Genomic DNA, 20,885 nt, shown 5'->3' on the forward strand with positions numbered 1-20,885 from the left:
TAATAAATCTATGCCTTGGAACAGGAACAGCCAATGTTAATTTTTGGAGTTTTGTAATTTTGTATGCAACATTGTTTATCAGAGATTAAACTTTTAAATGCAAAAAATAAGAGCCTTTATTTATTTATATTTTAACTGCAGTGTATGTCCATCATTATTTCTGAAAACTTTTGTTTTCATTGTCATTTTCCTAAATTTGTAATTTGGACATTGCTGTTGAGAAGTGGATGGATTTGATAAAATTCTTGGATCAACATTAGAAGGTTATACCCATCATAGAGTGGGCAATAGGACAGATCTAGCTGAACAAAATTATTTTTGTAACAGTTATCAGTGTTTTTGAGTATGCTGATTTTGAAAAAAAAAAAAATCAAAAACCTATGTTTTATCAAATACATCATTAATTTAAAACTTACTTTTCTGCATGAATAAGTGGAAACAGAGGATGAAATTTTGTACTATACCATTCTTACACTGCTCTCAAACTTTCATACATCACTGGGCCAGATCTGCTGAGTTGAGCCATTTTTAAAATTTAGGTGTCAAGGAAAATAGGTTTGCTATGAGAATGAAGAGGATGGAAATTGCTGAAGTTGTATAAGAGCAAATTTACATTAATCCCCAATCTTGTGCCAAATCAGAGGAAGCGTTTTTGGAAATAAACATGTGTCAAGGAAAGTAAACTTTCAGGAACTAACCGGTAAATTGTTGAATTTGACTGCAGGCAAAAAAAGCCAAATATGTTCAATGATTTATATTATGTAAAATGCGAGTAAAAAGATATTTGTAAGGAGTGTACTATTTGTCTTTATCTTTCCACAAATGACTTTTTCGGTGGACTAGTTCCTTATTACTTAAAGGAAATGTTATATCCTAAACGTAAACTCCAAAACTTGTTTTCTCTCCTTTTTTTATCCAGATGCAGTTTTTAAAAAAAACATTCTCATTGATGGTTTATATGATCCTTTTTTTTTTTTTTTTTTTTTTTTTTTTTTTTTTTTTTTTTTTTTTTTGTGGAGTCTGCTTTTTTGTATATGTGGCTAGTATCAAACCTCCTTTAGATAGCTAACAGATTCCAATTTTATCCAGTAGTATATCATAAATTAGATTTATTACATTACAATGACTTCACTCTGTCTCTCTCTATTAGTCAACAATTTCTCTTCTCACAACCATGGACATGAATTTGGTAAAAAAACCTTAGGCCAAATCTCACCTATGATATGAAATAAGACTGAAAAAACCCAATTCAACCTGAAAAAAACTATGGATGGTGTCAAAAAGATACTTTTTTTTCACAATTGAAGATCCCACATTATGCTGGGAAAGAAAGTAATTCTTTATATTTTAGTTGCAAAATTTTAACCACTGAATTTTTATTTTAGGTATTCTGTTTTTAAACTCAGTTGCTTTAAAGAAGGCTTTTCCTTTGCTGCTTATGACGATTTTGATGACAATTCACTTTGTAACACAAATTCAAACTGAGCTCATTGTATGATCTGCACAAATACATGTACATTAGCACATTTGCTCCAGTATGGGTCATCATTCAATTCCACATATGTTTTAATTTAACAAAATTTATTCAGGCAGCTCTTAATATTATTAGCAACCACAGAGGCTATGTTATGAATAAATGGGGTATTAAATTTAAGGAGAAGAGGAACTTGTTTTTGGACAGATAGATCAGTAATTTTGCTCACTGTGGTTCGCATCGCTTTAACTACTTACTGACACCAAACCAGATTTGTTTCTAGATGTCTAAATTGTAAAATGAGAAGAAAGTTTAAATCTCAGATAAAAATAAAATTCACTTTCTTTAAGAATACAAAGCTTATTTCACTTAGGTATTAAGGAACCAAAAGAATTCAAATTATGCATTGAGTACAATATTTTGATCAACATTTAAAAAAAAAATTAATCTTCCAGCTGATATAGTGTCTGTTTAGGATTTTATATTATTTTAACTATGGAAGCACCGATTAAACCAAGGAAGTATTCTTGTCAACTTTTACATTATATTTTTAAAATTGTAGATAGACCCAAGAATTTAAAATTTTTCCAAGAGATTCTAGGCATGAAGGTATTCAATACTATTTAATATTAAAGTTTATTCTGCCTTTAGTTTAGGCTTAAAAAATCAGTTATGTTTATAAGGTGCTGAGACATGAAGAGTACCGAAAAGAACGGTCACCATCAAACAAAAGGTAAGTTATCAAAGGTAGTTTCTTGAAATTATGAAATGGACTTTTCAAAGCGATAATCCTATTGATATAATCGATACTCCGAGATATTTAGCTAATCTAATTTATAAAACACTTTAAAACTACTCAATTACGATATAATAAAATTTGTATAACGAAATAAATATATTTCCAATAATTTAATTATGTATAATATAAATATGTATTATTTCTTGATAACTGTCGAAGAGGTGAAGGTTATTTCCAGTATCTCGCTAAGCAGTTAGAGCCTGGAAGCCCTAAAATTTAAATACGACATTGAGTAAAAGGCATTTTGAGCTGTACCACGCTTTTTTCTTTTTATTGATTACCCCTGATTTTTTTTCTGTTTCTTAATTTCAAGTATGGAGTTAAACCAAATACACTAAAGATTTGTAGCAGTTCGAATTGTCGTTCACTAGAACTAATGTTCCTACAATTGGATGTATTTTATAGACCATCGGCCCTTTGGAGCAAAACATTATTTGGTTATGGACCCGAGGACAAATATTTCGCTGTGGAATTAGTATGGAACTCGGAAGTAAGCTCTTATGACATAGGAAATGCTTACGAAGGAATTACAATCATATCTCGAGAATCTATAGCCAGGGCACATGCATTAAAATGGCCTATGAAATTAAAGGGACACTTTCATTGTATTGAATCTCCAGATGGCTATAATTTTTTCCTAATAGATGAACCTCAACCGATGGATAAAGGTTAGTCACAATATGAGAACATTAGTAATCTTCTTATAGTTTATAATTATAAAATACAATATAAAAATATTTATATCATGTTCAAATTAGAAATTTATATAGATATAAAAGAAACCCAAAGTGGTTTTATAAGATTTTTTATAGAATACGTAGAAAGTAGACCTATCGATCAGTAAGTATGAACTATAGCAGTCTTCAACCAAGGATAAAACTTAATACTTCTAATCATTTCAATGATGGACCTCTCTAGTGATATGGAAGAAAAATATATGTTTGATTATAATCATTATTATAATAACTATAATTTTATAAAAATATATAAAGCTGCCACATAAATTCCCGTAAAAACAAAGAACACAGGTTCAGATGTCAGATTATAATGGTACGCTGTATATGTAAATGCCAACAAAACATATTTTGCAAAGAAATTCACAAACAAAAGTATATTTAAATGATTTGAACATCGTTTACAACTCATTCACTTCACGCGAGACAATCGTTTCTCCCGTTCTGCACGAATCTACTTCGCTTCGAGTCCGTCCTACCTATTGTGCAGAGAGCCTTAGTGATGGTTTTAAATCAAACTGGAGGAGTTGAAATTGGTCAAATTACCTACATTAATATAGGGCAAAGATAAAAGTGAAAGATGATGAGAAGATTGGATCTTTAAGCTACATAAATAAGTTATTATTAAGCTACATAAATAATCATTTTAATTTCATCACTACCGAGAAGAAGAAGGAACGATTTAATAAAATCATAAAGTAAGGAAGATCCTTTTTCAATTTCATTCAACTAGGAACATAACTATGTGTATGTTACTGATAATTTAATTTTTCTAAAATCACTAGACAATTATTTTGCTATACAATGTCGTCCATTTAACGAAGGGGTTGTAGAAGACATGGAGAAGGGACAAGAATTTGACTTCGGGAATCCGTTAAGGCTACATGGGGGACGGGGAGATGTTTAACATACTAAAAGTCTCTCTCCACTCTTCCAACACCATTCATAAAATGGGAGGAAAAGCCCTCTTTTCAGTTTTTAAGATATATCCCGAAAACGGTACGTCGTACAGGATGGATGAATGTTTTCAAAGCTGACCACATTTCCTTGAAAAATCAATAAATTATTTTTTTTTTCGTATCTTTTTTAGTTTTTGAGATTCTTACCAACTAAAATCCAACATTTTTGAAAAATTTATTTTCCCTTATTATTTTTTAACTCCAAAACCTTCACTTACAAAATATCGACTGAAAGGAGTTAGGTCTAAATTGTAGATTATTTTATTTTTGCATATTGGTCAAAATTAATAGCAATTTAGCGTAAAATATGAATCTCATGATTATTTATACAAACACCACCACTACTTACTTTATAAAAATTCAGAATATGGACCATTTTCCAAATTTACTGCTATTTAGCAATCATTTTTTTTAAAAAATTCAGTTTTTCTTTTAATTTTATGAACTTCAGATAATGCTCCTTCATAATATCCTGAAGCAGGCATACGCTTAATAAATAGTTTTTGTGATATCATTTATTTATAGAAGGTTGTTGTGCTTTGAAATTCTTTTAGCCTGTCCACTATTTCACTGCTATCAAATCTGTTATGATAATAAAAGCCAACATAGAACATAATATCCAATTTCATATACAAAAATTCTTTTTAACATCATATCCTTAAGCAGGATCTAAGGTGACTAATAAAAGCTTTTAATTCTATTTTATTTGATATAGATGAACTGACTTAGGAAAAATATTCTCATGACTTTAAGAAAAAAAATACTAAGAAAAATCCCACTCCACTATCCAGCAATGCCATCGTGTGGTTGACGTTATCTCGTCTTCTTTGGAGCCCTGAATGTACTGCGCGGGAGTCTTTTTCAATGTTTGGTAAGCTATGGTTGACAAGCTTTTGATCGTGTTTGGCACCCGGGACTGGTTTACAAACTCCGTAAATTGCTACCTTCTACATACTTTCTCATCGATAGATTATTTCAAGTAAACCACAATGGTTCCTGTCCGCCCCTCTTCTCTCAGTCCGCTGGTGTTCCTCAAGCATGTATGTAGAAAAGTTCTGAAATATACAATATTTACATCTTATCGGTATTGATTTTTTTTTAAGTACTTGCAAGTGACTACCACATTTTTCATCTCTTTTACATCATGAAACAAAGTGGAAAGGTTACAGAAAGAAACAAAGGCTTTCTGCGTCCTGTTTTCTTATTTTCTTAATCACCTTTTAGGCTGATAATTGTCCTTTGTAATAAGGGTATATTGGAGGGCATTTTATGAACGCGCTAAGGAGTTGTATAAACCGTATGCCAGTTGTAAGATGTGTTATAGTAATTGATGTGTTCGATCTAAAATTCAAATTATATTTTATAACAATACTTGAGGTAGAGTTGAAAAGATGACAGCCATTTTTTTAGGTTTACTACCAATCAAACTGATATCATAGACTTATAAAGTCTCAGCCTCAACTTTGTGGCAAGGCTAGGGAATATCATCATTCCCTAGCCTTGCCACAAAGTATGCCCGAGCATTATACATTTTTTTGTAACTAGATTACAATTGATGATTATAAGCTTAAAGTAGGAAGGAAATGTTGACCTCAATGTAGGAAATGATATATAAATAAAACTATCAACATTCAGGAGGTCAATGGTTCTTTAAAACCTCTATAACTGAAACAAGACCAAAGTTGGAGAATGGCCCGTACACCCTTCCTATACTACGTATTACATAATACCTATGGAGTTATGTATTACGGTAATAACCAAATTACTATTTTGTACAGATCACGAAATTCAGTACACAATATTAAATTCCCTCAAGATTACACATAAATACCAACCGACGATAAATAAAACGAAATGTAGAATGATTTATACGTCAGTGACAAGATTAGTCGAAAACACTAATTTGAATCAACATGTGGCAGCCAAAGCCTGCACGAGTAATGATAAAGGAGTGATGTTTTAATTTAAGAGATGAAAATCAATTTTCTGGATTTTAGAGATCGAATATCTCGAAAACTAGAAAAGGTGAGAGAAAAAAATATGAACATTCTTAAAAATAGTGGTGTTCTTTTTTGACATTTATTGACTTGAGTAATAACTAGTGTAGAAAGTTTCTTAAGAAATTTAACAAAAAGATATGATTTTAAAATTTATATAATTATAAAATGCAAGGAATTTTTAATACGTCAAATATAAAATCGAATGGTCAAATACAAAATTAGTAAATCCAAGTTTATCATAAATAAATATTATTTTTAAACAATAGCCTTTCTTTTGGACAAAGGTGTCACAGGAATCATTTTAGCCATGTCAATAGCTACGCCCAAAAATATCCCTAATAAAAAATATTTTTAAAAACACATTATTTTAACTTTTTAACAGATCCTGTTATAAACTTAAGTCTGAATTCAACACATATCGCTACAAGCGCTAATTACTGGATACAACTTTGTGGAATTGGGCTCATAAGCTATAGATACAGTAAAATAGTTCTTTCATACGGATCAAACCAACCCTATCTGGTGATTTGTTATAAGAAAGGTATGATTATGATTTATACTTTATTTATTTATTATTACTAGTGATGCTCAAATATAAGATAGCGTACTTTTGTCTGTATAATAGGTGTTCTACTGTTAGCCGATACAACTTTTACTCCATTTCTTGCCTGAGTGACAGAGACCTTCAGTTGCCGAAGATCTGCCCCACCTCATTCCTCCATCTTCCCTGTTTATCCATCGTCCTCCATTCAGAACATTATGTACTATCTATCTTATGACCTATTTTCCACCACTAAACCTCATAATTTGGCCAATCCACTTAACAACGCTGCAAAGACACGATGGTGTTCAGTTTGCATTGTTTTAGAACTGCCAACAGATTAATATTTATGCTTTCCGTATTTTAATTAATTAAAGAATTTCCCGTCTTTGGATTCAATAATTAACTCCAGTTTAAGATTGTATATTTTAAAATTCTAGCAAATTCGGTGTACTTTTTTTAATCTTGTCAATTAACTTAAACGGTTCATTTTTTTATATAACACAGCACAAATATAAGTTTACAAAGACATTCTATGTTTGGGTAGATAAATTACAAATAACAATTCAAGAACGATAGTTGAATTTATTGGTTATGTAGCACTGTTTCTATGAATGTTTATTAGTAGATATTTACGTTTTCTTTCAGTTTCCATCTTTATTTTGTTCCTTTTTACATATATAATGTAAATTAAATGTAATAGCCGACAAAAGTCGAAAGAACAAAATAAGCGTGTGGATTTCAACGTTTGTTGCGTATTTCGTTTACCAGGCAAGGTATTTATACAAGTCTTGAATTTACGGCAAGTGGTAAACGTGTAAATCCAGCATGACTCACGTGAAACCTCCCTTATGCATGCAAATTTGTGGATTTAATATTCCAAAGTTGTTCCTTTATGATATTGCTTTCATAGTAAACGGACTATAACATTTTTGTTTCTATTTGTGAAATGATAAGTAATTTCTTATACATCGTGTTTCCACTATAGATATTTTCAATAAGATGTTTTTTTTGTTGTTTGTTTTTTACGGATTGTGATAGAAAATTAAATTTTACTACTTTTACTATTTAAAGCCATAAATCACCAACAAACCGCAAACAATTAGTTATGATTTTTGACAATTTGCGGACAAACCGAACAAACTTAGAGAGCAAAATCATTTCCGTTTTCAATGTCTAGTAAGGATTCCCCAAACCAACACAATTGCAATTTTTTCAACCAGTCGAGGAAACTAAAAAAGTCATGGTTATGTTGAATCTAAGATTCTATAGTTTAGGGCAAAGGATAACACAGGTCATGGAGTTATGACAATATTTATTTAACATAGTAACAACACGAAACGGAACAATAGAAGAGACTAACACGTATATATAATGCGTAAGGTTATACATGAAACGTGGTCGAGACAGTGTTGCCACATATCCACAAATAAATTATCCAACAGGTGACACATCAATAAATACATAACTCAATTAATTATACATGGTCATATCTAGGATTAAAACGTGGAGGGGAGGCAAGCAATAGTCAATCGGTAGTGAAATTTAAGCACGGAAAAGGCGAATAAACCAACATTTTAAGAAAATTATATATAATTGTCTTAGTGCTTTATTAGTTATTGTTGCTTGAAAAAAAAATATTAAATTAATGTTTGGTTTTTTTACTTTTAGAGGGGGAGGGCAGTTGCCATTTAAATACACTACTTAAATACTTGGAAGCATACTCTTCCATCAACATCATATCAACTGGTAACAACAAATAGAGAATCAATAAACTTAACAAAAAATGTGTCTTCTTATTGAGATATGGTTAGATTAGGAGTAAGGAAGTGGAAAGATTATAATATGATGGACATTCCTCCCTATATATAGACATTAGAACAAGCTGTGATGGAGTAATGAAAAAAATAATCATAGTTATTTCATTACTTTTTTTTGCAGAACCTATTAGCCATGGTTCAGGAAAGGGTAAAATTGTGCTTTCTATACCACTCAGGGATTTGCAAGATATTGAGACTTCATCAAGGGATACTAATCGTACAATAATAGCTCCTTTAAAATGTGTTGAAATTTCTGAAAATAAAACAGTAAATCTCCTTTTCCTAGCTGATAGTGTAAGTATGCATTTAAATTGATTTTCAACATACATAGAACTTAAAAACATACTGGTTTCTTCTTGAAACTATGGTCCATGTGATAAATACACACATTTCAAAGTATAACATATAAAAGTAAAAATATAACATAAACATACAACTACATATAAGGAACATGGATGACTCATTCTGGTATTTTTGTGGTTCACTAAACTCCTAATCTAACAATTAGCTTAGGTAATGCTTACTAGTAATCTGGAAACTAATTCCTAAGAGGTTGTTTTTGCATAGATTAAAACCTTCACACTTACTTCATTGTTTGGTAATTGGTGCATTTCACCAGTTATTACAATATAAAATTACTTTTCTGCCATTTCTATTATCAATTTTTGTCATAAGCTTGTGTACTATACCTTTAAAGGTATGGAAAATGTTTGTAATATCAAAAAATAAACTGTCTTTTGAGTTACCATAAAAGGAAAAAAATTAATAAATAAATAAAATATATTTTTGATAAACTTTATGATCTTTTATTGATTATTTATAGTTTATAAAAGAAAAAAACTGTAATATAATAGGAACTTTTTTAATCTTATGTGATTTTTTCTTATTAGGATTGCCATGAAATTTGTTTTCTTGATGAAGAAAGTTTTAGGATTATATCACGTTATGATCCATTAGGAGAAGCTTTTTTACACTACAGTATGAAGAAGTTTGAAAAGAATGTAAAACGAAATACAGAAATTCATCCAAAAATTTCCAAGAAACTATGATATCAATAATGAACAATATTACTAATAACTCTTATTATGAAATACATATTTACAATCTATGCTGATAAAATGATGTATCATTTTCATTCAGAATTTTAAAAAACAAGACTCAAAAAATGCCATTTTCAGGAAACAACATATAATATTTTATGCTTTCTCAAGCATAATGGCACAATCTCTTTTTTAATTATGCCCCTTTGTAACTCTAATTTTTCACTATCCTACTCTCTCCAGTTTTGGCTAATTACAAGGAACACAATTTAAATTTTTTGATTTGTCTGTTTAAATTTTTAAGGTTATGAGTTGAGTCTATTATTAGTTCCTTCTCTTGGCACTAAAGTTATATTAAATATTAAAAAAACTTTTATGGAATAGGATTTGTTATACTATACCAAGTATACATACTACTACCTGGTTACTCCCAATTATTCTCAACCATCAGCTTTTAACACTCAAACTTACATATCAACATTATCATACATTGAATTAAAACTATCGGATAAAAGTATCATCCTATTATACATAGTTAGCATGAGATGGCATACCCTACTCTTCTTCAAAGAGAAAGTGAAGCCAATAAGAGGAAATTTAATCATCCTTTCATTACCCAGGTTTATATTGAGGTAAATAGGAATTGTTCTGATGAAAATTTATTTTTGTTTTGCATGAAATTTTTTGAAGTGATGTATTATTTTATTAATAACTTATTCATTATATATATATTTATATATTATATGATTGATCTAAACAATATACCTAAATACCTGACTAATGAATAGTAGTCAATAATCCTTTTTTTTTCATTTCTTTTAACTGGTTATCCATTTATATTAAAAAAAAATAAAATAATGGTAGCCTTACTTATCTTATGTTTGAAACAGACACTTATAGTGAGTTTATTGGTTGATATATGACATGTCACAATCTCCAAATAATAGAGATAGTAACAAAAAATGTAAAAAAAACAATGTATCTTTATATATTGTTTTGAGGTGTTCCATACGAAATCACCAAAAGGTTTAAACCTTAGATTATCTTGATTTTTTGTATATTAGTAATGCTAACTAAATAGGTTGCAATTTTTGTTTTCTTCTTTAAGGAAAAAAAAACTCGCTTCTTAACTTCAGACACCTATCCAATCTACAATCATATAAGAAAATGTCAGATATACCAACATATACATTTATTGTTAAGTTTTAATAATTCACAATTATGTTATATTTATTGATAAAAATCATTACATTGATTGAGAAAAACTAATTATTTTTCATTGCTATGTTATAATCTTAATTATTATTCATTTTACATTTTCCCTAAAACTGATTTATCTAGATTTCTATAATATCATTTTTTATTATTTATTTTCAGACAATCTGAAAAAAATATTTAGTAAAATTTATTATTGACATATACGGTTTTAATTTTTTAATAATACCTATTAGTAGACTTCCTTCTACCTGTCCCTATCCTTCATACTACAAAAGTGCTTATATTTATTTTTTAATATAATTGTAGATTGGTCTAGATGATCAGAATTAAATTAAGAGATACAAAGTTGTGAGGGTTTTTTATTAAATAGAAAACAAAAACAGAAAAATTTTGAATCCTTGGAAATAAATTAAATAATGAAGATTATTACAAATATATTTTATTTTTTTACATGAGTAATTCTTTTAACTTAAATTTTGCTAAATTGCCGATTTTAAAATGTAAAAATCAAATGTTAGCACTTTCAATGAGCATTGAAATAAGTTATAACACATCCCTCCAGCATACTATGTTGTAAATCTACAAGCATTTTTGTGATCCAGAACAGGGTGAAATTCGGCTATTTCCTCAATTTTGAAAAATTTACATTAAAAACTAATCATGTAAACAAATATTGCAAAAATATATTTGTAATACATTTAGTTGGTATTAATAAAAATTACAGTAATTCCATTGCACTGAGTTAATCAAAATTAAAGAGTGCTCCGAAGAAAAATATTAAATTTTTTAAAAATCTTGTTTAAGGATAGTCTTAATGTCCTATTATTTAACATATTACAATATTATTTTATAGCTTAAATAATAAGTTTTTATTTAATTTTAATAATTACAGATATAAATTTGGTAGTAAAATAAAATGTTATCATAAAAATATGTTTATAATTTTTTTTCTGTTTAGTTATAAATACATTTGTTGGAAAATGTATAACAAATAACTATTCATTTCAAAGATAGTCAGTATCTAAAATGGTCTCAGCTTGAAAAAAGTTTTCAAAATTTCACATACCATTGACAATCCATTTCAATTATAATCCATATAATAATCAGATGTATTACAGTAAATACATTAATCTTAAGTATAATAAAAGGTGTTCATCCATGTGAAAAATAACTACATTATACATACTTATTCCCACTTGTCATTAATTTAGGGGATGTATAAATTAACAGGATAAAAAAATTTGTAATTTGTTACACAGCACCGTTTCACTAGTGAAAACTAAAATGTAATACCAGTAAGTACCATATGCTAGAACACATTGATTAAATAAAAAACAGGACAATGTAATTATGAGTAGATTATATAATTAAACCAAGAAATGTAAATAAAAGTAAGAAATACTGTAGCCCACAAATATTTGTGGTTTTAAATTATTAAAAAATTGTTCAAGAAAAGTTAGAAGACAAGTTGAACAATCAGATTTATGATTAGAAAATACATTTTGTTTTTCCTATAATAAGTTCAAATAACTTCTGAATATTTACACTTCTTGAACTTACAAACAACTGATTTTTATCCTGTACTGATTAAATAAAAATAAACTAAGATATTTCATTCAGTCATCATCACTTCTGTTGTAACTATCATTATCTATTTCAATTCTTAATGGGGAGAATGAGCTTCCCTTCCGAGGACATTTCATATATCTGGTCCTTAACACTGATTCAGCACTAATATCACGTTTTTTAAGAGACTTTTTCTTTTGAAGTTTATTTCTTAAATCTCCTGTGTTTGGTCGAGTCACGATTTCATCGCTGTCTGAACTTTTATGTGATTTGTAGTCCTCCCTAGAACATTATTCTTATGAAACCAAAAATAAAAACAAAAAAGTGTAATAACAATAAAAAGATTATAAACATTATGGACAGCCCCATCAAATGTACAATCACTCTATAATTATAAATAACCAATCTAATAAAAAATGTGAATATTAAAAAAATATGATCATTACAATAATAATAATACTTAAATTGAAAACTACATTTGTACTTTTGAAGACTATAGATTACGAAATAAAGAGAGCTGGAGAAATTTTTTTAAATTTTAAAAAGAAAACATTGAACATAGGCTTACTTAGCATATGAAAAAAAATAATAGAATTTTTTTTAAAATTTTTTCTCTTTAAAGGTAATTTACAATGTTTCCTGTTTTTTTTGTCTTTTATGGGAGAATTATTAACGTCAGCCCGATATCTAGTTGTAAATAATCATCAATTTGATTTTGAAAAACTGAAATAATAGATATAGCTGAAAACACTAGAACAAGAAAAATCAATGCATATTACAAAAAATATAAAACAGGTAGTAAATTATAAAACAGACACATTATACAGATATGATTAGTAAAAAAGGTTTCTCAAAAATCAATCAATATAAACATAAATATAATGTAATAAATAGTGCTATGATCAATATAACACAAAATGAACAATATTTAATTTTAAACAGTAATTAACCATGAAATATAAAATAAGAAGTGGGCAGTTGATAATTATAAATGTGTTTTCGTTACGTATAAAAGGTTGAAGTAAGAAGATTAATAAATCATCCAGAAAATTAGAAGACAAGAGAAAAACGGATCATATTTAATCTACAAAGAACAAAGAATAAATCAGTGAGCATATAAGCTCATCTTCAATAGAATGACTTCTGAAAATAAGAGCATAAAATAAAATCAGAATTATTATTAAAAACACACGACCCTTTGAGGTAGATGTGTTAGTAACTGCGGTTAATGTATTAGGCACTGTTGAAAAAAAAATATATCAATAACTCACCATTCTTCATCAGAGTAATCACCAGAATTATCAATTTCGATTCTAAGTGATACATCTTCTTTTTCATCATCATTCCATTTACTATTACTATCAACATCTTCATAATCAGAATGATCTCTTTTTCGTTTACGACCAAGACGATCTCGTAGATCAGGTTCGGGTCTTTCTCGATCTCTCCTATAAATATTTAATAAAAAATTCCATTTTAAGGGTAATAGTAAGTATAAATGCATTTTTCAGAGTCATTAGCCAATAAGAAAGAAATTATAGAAGGCAAGACTCAGCACAACATTTTATTGAAGAACATCTCTACTCTTTTATCAAAGCAATATAGAATTATTACAACTTCTAGATGGTTTTAATTAAAATGCAACTGTCAATCAGGTGGGTTAAAGGGAAAAGTTCCTTTAGTGTCTTTCAAGTGTAATATAACACTAAACATTTAATTGTAAATTCAAGATCCTTTTCAATCCTAACCAATATTACTAGGGAGTTAAATAAGTGTAGTGTTTATTTATTGTAATAGTAAATTAATTTTTTTATACCTACTTTAATATTTAACATCAAATGTTAAATATCTTCAAATATATAAAATATCCTAACCCTTAACAATACACTTTGTAATGGTTAATACATTTCTTAAACATTTAGTTAACAATTTATTTCAAAACCATGGTTATGATTGACTATAAAACATTAAGATATTTATGAACCATCACTGACTACATTAAATCAAATTAAAACTCACCTTACACAATCAATATTATTGAACGTAATACAGCACACTTGTCAGTATTATTGTTACAATAGACCCATAAAACAGTCAATATGATATTGACCGTTTATGAGGCCCTCAAGTAAAAATGTGAATAGATACTAATGCACAATGCAGTTGATTCTCCTGACGCCCCTTCCATTTGAGGTGGTTGTGAAATATAATAAATTATTTATTTAGTATTTTGAGCTCAAATTGTTTCACAACAGTCACAGGATATAACTGAATAATTTGAGACATCAAGTTCAAAATTGATTGTGTAGCTCATTCAAAACATCGCATACAATGAGTAAGTTATGTGATACTCCTAAATACATTGCTCTCCTTTTGGCTTCCCAGTAGTCAGGTAATAACATTATTCAGTTAGGCAAACCAAAAACAGACTGATCATCAGAAACTTATTATTAACAAGAAATAAAGTAATGAGAACATTACCTAATATTAGATCTCAATTTATTCCTCTCAAGAATTTTCTTTTCCTCAATATCAGCTTGCATTTTTCGTATTGTTGGTAAATTATCTTTTGAATCACTTTCAGTTTTAAGATCATTCCTAAGCAATCTTTCAGTAATTGTTTTTGGTTTTTTCACATCTTTATTTCTTAAGAGGTCCCTAGCATCAATCACAGGTGCAGCAGCAGTGGCTAGAAGTTAGTATAAAATATGTTTAATAATTTAATTTTTTTTTTGTTAGACAATACATTTACAATTTAATGAAGTTATAAAATTGTCTTAAGTATATAAAATGGGTGTTTTATACCATAATTTTAAAAACTAACATTCATTTATTAAATATTTTATTGATAAAAATAAAAATTATTTTAAAATTATGAGAGATAGTTGACTGTGGATGACTTATATCAGGAGAAGATGGTTGGGGGTGCAGTCTAAATAAAACACAAATAAGATGATGTAACTTATTTAATTGTGCCAATGTTTCAGCTAGAATATCTAGCCTTCATCAGGGCTAAGAACAGAACAAGATAACAACCAATGAATATAGAAAATAAAATATAAACAGAATGACACAAAATAAATAATTTTCTTTTTCTTTTCATAATTTTAATTTTTAAATTATTAATAACTAATATATTCATATTTCTTTGCATTATATAACTTCATTTTTATTTTATTTCCTCAATTATGTTATTTTACCTACTTATTCAATTACCTATGTATACATTTAATTTTCCACTTTATTTTATTAATTCCATTCTGTAAAATTATTTATGTCATTCTGTATATATTTTCTATAATCATTGGTTATCTTGTTCTGTTCTTAGCCCTGATAAAGGCTAGAAATTCTAGCCGAAACGTTGGCACGATTAAATAAGTTACATGAACTTATTTGATTTTTATTTTGAGCGCACCACCAACCATCTTCTCCTCATATAAAAATTATTTTAATTAAATAACTTAAAATACTTGGAATAATTAAAAAAAAATTAAACACATATCTTTGTTTCGTAAACAGTTTTATATCAGTAGTCATTTTGCAGTTTTTTGCATTTAAAGTAAGCAACTCTTTCTAATGTTTTAATTATGTTTAACAATTGTCTACATTTTTGAGTCACAATGTGAAAATTTCAGACTAACAAAATGATAGAAGGTCAGTTGAATGATTTATATCCCATCATCTAAATTTTAAACAGATTGAAGTAGCAGGTATTTTCGTCATATGTAATCAAGTAATTTGACTAAGTATAGTGTTGCTTGTGAGTTTTTGACCATTTTGATTGAAGAATCTTCAAATAAGGTTGAGGTTAATAGATCTTGAAGAAAAATTTTAAACTTACAATATTTAATTTAGCTCAAACATTTGAACAAGTCTTCAGGCAACACCAAACATGGTCAAATTGCATGATCAAAATAAATACCACTATCTTCAAAAACTGGATTCTTAAAATTTGGATTTTAGTTTGTCCTTAACTTTTTTAGAAGCAGTATATTTATTATGATTGAAAACTCCATAGGTAATTGCACCATTTTCTTCAAAGTTCATCTTTATCATTAAAATGTCTTTTAGGTCTGCAATAGCCTGTAAGAACTCCTATTAGTAATCGGACATCCACACTAACTTAAATTTCTTGGAGCTCACCAATGCCAATGACTCTAATGCCTGTTTACTCTCTCTCACCTATGTAGAGGAGACTCAAGGTCTTGAAGGGCAGACTGATTATGAAAAGATGGTGATGTCTGCCTTTTCACAGTTAATGACTTCAGGACTGGTAGCTGCCGAAAAAATGGCTAATATTTCTGCCTGAAAAAAGTTGAGTACTTGCCTAATAGGAAGTTTAGTTCTATGCCTAAATCTTCGACATAGACTCCTGCCCCTGTTAGACCAATCAAATCTTTCCTTGATTCATCATTGAAGCAGGATAGATAATCTCTTGGGGTTTCTATGGAGCCTTATACCCAATCCTCTGTCTTTGGGTACAAGTAGCTAATTTTGGAGTCCAAAGCAGGTGTTCTATCTAGCAGTATTGTAATACTGGTAACTCACTTTCCACCACTTTGATTGTTGTCAGGACCCATCACAGGGTTGTAGCGCCTACTGATAGATAGATTGTTGTCAGGACCCATCACAGGGTAGTAGCGCCTACTGATAGATAGATAGATTGTTGTCAAATGACCAATACGGTTTCCCATCTCTTACCACAGTCTATTTTCTTTTATTCTTAAGTAAGAAAGTAACACTTCCCCTTTAACCAATAAGGAGAGTGGTATTAAAGAGAACATGATTTCTATTGTTTTAGTTGGTGTTGTGCGAAATGCCCCTGTTATGCCAATACAGACCATCCGCACAGGGAAGCCCTGTGTAAGGCAGTCCACCATATAATGCTACCATAGTAGATTCTGGGTCTTATTATTGGTGTAAAAAATTTAATACATAAACCTTGGCTTGAAATCCCAGGTTATGCCAACAGCGGATCTTACTAGCCAATAGGTGCTGCACTAGTTTTTCTTTTGAGTTCTGCCTAATGAGGTCCACAGTTAAGTTTAGCATCCTAACTAAAAATGAGGTATTTGACATTTTGACTTAATTGAGGTTGATTACCAGAGAAAGTTGGGGTTCAAAAGTTACCTAATTTCTGCTTTCTAGTAAATAGAACCAACACAGTCTTTGATGAGTTTACTAAAAGCAATATTTCATTGCACCAAGTCTGTATAACATCACATGCACACTTGTATTAGTTCTATGATAGTACTCATGAACATTCCTATAAAGAGAATCAGTCCATCATCAGCAAATGCCTGACCGAATAACCCAGCATCCTCAAGTCTTCTCAATAAGCTGTCCATAACTAGGCACCATAGCAACAGTGAGATGCAGCTCCTCTCAAGGTTTCCTGTCACTGCCTGCACCTGTAGTCTGGTGCCATCTTCAGAAACAGCAATTATTCTATTATTTAGAACATATCTGACCCTATGTTACTACCGCATTCGGGCCAGAAATGTCTCATAAGGCTTTACAGGCTGCCTAAAGTAAAACATAAGAAATATGCAATATTTTCTAATCTATAATATTAGTTGAACTAAAATTAAAATCTAATTTTAACAAGGTAAAAAAAGGAAGAACGGTGTATATTCAGAAAATAAAACTATTGTTACTTCTGGCTTCAAAATTTCTCCACTGTCGAGCAATATCAGACCAAGGATTTCCAGTATCGTGCTTAGGTTTTTTAGCAATTTCGTCACCTTCATCCAAGAATAAGTTTCTATTATAAACACCATTTCCTCCTGAAACATTCATATAATAATAATATTCATTAAACTACATTGATAACTATATTATCAGAAGTTAATAAACATTTCCAACATTTGTACATTTGGAGAAAATTAACTCATTATTACAAAATGTAACTATAAAAATTAATCAAACAAAGTTATGATTTAACAGTTAGTAAAGCATATCATATTTACCTTGCACCATAGATATTTAAAAATTGTAACTACCTGGCAATGGAGTATTCTGAGGCTGAGTCCCTTTTTTATCAAAACATGTAGCAAATCTGAGGAACAAACTTGGAGCAAGAGGGTGAGAGTGACCCTTACGCCAAATTCCTGGAGGAAGAGCACATCTTATATCTTCAAGATTTACAGTTTCTTCATTTTCATCCTAATAGAATTTAGTTAGTAATTTCAGTTTTAAAAAATTTAGTATTAACATATGAAATTAAAATATACCGATTTATCTGCTTCAAATTCAAGTTGGCCTTTTATCCTGATTGAAAGATTTTCCAATGCTTTTGCACAAGATTCTTCTTCTAACCATACAACATTACAGCACTTATCACTTAACCATTCAATAGATGCAGGTGAAAAATCACTAAAATATGCAAATACATCATGAGTTTTCATACTATCCGTTCCATACAGATGTAATGCTTCTTTTCTTGTGTTTGAATCAACCCCCATACTAAAAATTAAGCATAATGTTATACATCATCCTGCACTCTGACAATGAAAACAACTAAGTTTAAAAACTTCTTAATTTTAAACCTATGGTATAACTTTTTCAGTTTTGGATTCATATTGTTTTTACTCTTTGTTTCTGTCAACCCAAATCTTTTAGCTCTTAATATCAGCCTATCATCTTCCTATAACAAACCATGTAAACATCTATCAGAACAGATTCTATTATAATGATAATGTGAGAAAACAGCTGTGAAAAATTTAATGGTAATTTACAACAAGCCTAAGAGTTTAGTTAACTCACTAAATCAGAGACATTGTTATCATCCTCTACAAGTTCTCCATCTTCAACTTCTTCATTTTCTTTAACCAAATTATCATCACATACTTCCATTTCAGAAAACGCACTCATTTCAGTGATGCCTAATTCTTGAAGGAACAAATACACAACTAAAATAAATGGAATAACAAGAGTTGAACAATAAGCCAAGGTTATGTTATGTTTTTCGATGTGCAGAATGGCAACTACATAACATTGTTTCAAAACACTAGAGAAAGCATTTTTGAAAATCTACTTCTTAGCATAAATTTTGTTTAATAAGTTTGTTTTGTTAATAAATAATTTGATAAATCCTGATGATGATTAATATTTCTAAGGTCGTGTATTTATAAAATAATAATTTAACTGTAGATTATCATCATTTAATTTTTGAAGAAGGAAGAAAAATTGTAATTAACTATGTAGTAGTGGATAACTATTTTTTATTCCTCCTTGACCGCAGCCCGTATCCTTCAAATTAACTTACGACCAATAATATATATACATCATCATTTTAGTTCATGATACTAATATTTCAGAATTACTAAAATTATCAATCATTTATGATAAAATCATAATTCCTCCCACAGTTTTGTATGACTCCTTATTTAGGCCTTTCAAAACATATCGGCTTTTCAGCTCGTTCCAAAATAATACAGAATACAATTGAAACAGGAGAGACCGACTGAGATACTGTTGACATTAACGAGACTAAAGGACATAATATATTTCCGGCAGAAGAAAGTAATTGTGACAATCTATACAACGGCATTTAAAATATAAAGTGCCATAAAACACAGCCGATTACAATGGAACTTGATACAAACGTTTCTAACAAGCTCACTAACAATTACTTAGGGGTAAACCAGTCTTATGTTACCCTAATAAGAAAACATCGCATAATGAAAAATCAGATATAAATAGCGTAGGTGATTTTCCTTATTGAACAAATGAAGTTGAGTTAGAACATTCAGCAACTTTATGTATGATTCAATTTTTCGTTCGATCCGCTCACATGATGATTCTGTAATCTGGAAATAGCTTTTACAGTAGAGCATCTATTTATTCGGATATAGAAGTATTAGTAGGACTCCCACAGTCATAGACTAAATGATCACATGCAATTTAAGGTATAGGCCGGTTGTCGACTATGAGCTAAACCGTACAAGTTAGCTTAGTAAAGGTCAAATAGCTGATGATTTTAGTTAGATGATTATCATGAAATTTGGTTTTAATGATAATCTTACCAATCGCGAACTATCAAAACTAAGCTAAGGAAACTAATTGTTATGAGTCATACTAAGCTCTCTTTTCTGTACAGATTTTTCACACTTAAGGTGTTGGAGCTACTATATCCAGTTTTTAAGAGTGAATGCCGAGAATATTAACTTTGTTTACTCAGAATTACTTATACTCGTAAGTATTTGTGCGATTTTGGGCTCCAACCTAAATTGAAATGAATCCGCTAGGGTTTGTTTATGTCTTGAGCAAGTGGAATTTCAGGGTTGATCAAATAAATGTAGTAATAATAGTGTAGATCAGTGATTGGCAACCATTAAAACCTGAAATTATCCATTATAATTGCCATAGGTATTTTTTTTCAATAAAACTCGATTCTACTTGTCTCACCAACTTATTGATGAAAGAATCATTAAAATTATAATAATAAAGGGTATTTTTATGCCATTTATTCAAATTTTCCCCTCAACTCGAGAAATTATGTTCCTGAAAAAAAAGATAAATCAATTGAAAACCTGTTGTTTTGAGTAGTTGAAACCATCAAATCAAAGAAACTGCATTAACCGAAAATAGAGTATTTTTAAAATAAACGCCACCTCTCCCGACCATAACCTATAGGGAAAAGTGGGAGAATTCTCTTCTGAAGGGAAGAAGTGTTTATACTTCATAGGTTATAAGGATGGTTCTCAAAAATATGTCAATAGTAGTAACACTG

The 20,885-nt window shown here is 29.4% G+C and overlaps 2 protein-coding genes across 4 annotated transcripts; one reads left to right on the plus strand and one right to left on the minus strand.

Annotated features, from left to right (window-relative positions):
• The first annotated feature begins 1,344 nt into the window (after positions 1–1,344).
• On the plus strand, positions 1,345–10,890 carry LOC106688615 (glyoxalase domain-containing protein 4). 2 transcript variants are annotated; one of them, XM_014433164.2, is made up of 6 exons: positions 1,353–2,083; positions 2,158–2,207; positions 2,679–2,941; positions 6,349–6,507; positions 8,449–8,621; positions 9,218–10,890. In XM_014433164.2, exons 1-6 carry the CDS (start codon positions 1,970–1,972, stop codon positions 9,374–9,376), a joined length of 918 nt encoding a protein of 305 aa, XP_014288650.1. In that variant the 5' UTR covers positions 1,353–1,969; the 3' UTR covers positions 9,377–10,890. The 2 variants fall into 2 exon arrangements, with proteins under 2 accessions (XP_014288651.1, XP_014288650.1); XM_014433165.2 differs by lacking the exon at positions 6,349–6,507 and having other exon boundaries at positions 1,345–2,083.
• Positions 10,891–11,002: 112 nt separating this feature from the next.
• On the minus strand, positions 11,003–19,184 carry LOC106688616 (nuclear cap-binding protein subunit 3). 2 transcript variants are annotated; one of them, XM_014433166.3, is made up of 8 exons: positions 18,917–19,184; positions 18,700–18,797; positions 18,385–18,616; positions 18,154–18,316; positions 17,809–17,937; positions 14,633–14,840; positions 13,423–13,599; positions 11,003–12,433 (listed from the first exon to the last, which is right to left on the minus strand). In XM_014433166.3, the coding sequence occupies exons 1-8, from the start codon at positions 19,022–19,024 to the stop codon at positions 12,202–12,204; spliced, it is 1,347 nt and encodes a 448-aa protein (XP_014288652.1). In that variant the 5' UTR covers positions 19,025–19,184; the 3' UTR covers positions 11,003–12,201. The 2 variants fall into 2 exon arrangements, with proteins under 2 accessions (XP_014288652.1, XP_014288653.1); XM_014433167.3 differs by lacking the exon at positions 18,700–18,797 and having other exon boundaries at positions 18,385–18,526; positions 18,917–19,182.
• Between the last annotated feature and the right edge of the window lie 1,701 nt (positions 19,185–20,885).

Source organism: Halyomorpha halys, unplaced genomic scaffold (assembly GCF_000696795.3).
Source record: "Halyomorpha halys isolate HHAL.00 unplaced genomic scaffold, Hhal_1.1 Scaffold1164.1, whole genome shotgun sequence".
Lineage (NCBI taxonomy): Eukaryota > Metazoa > Arthropoda > Insecta > Hemiptera > Pentatomidae > Halyomorpha > Halyomorpha halys.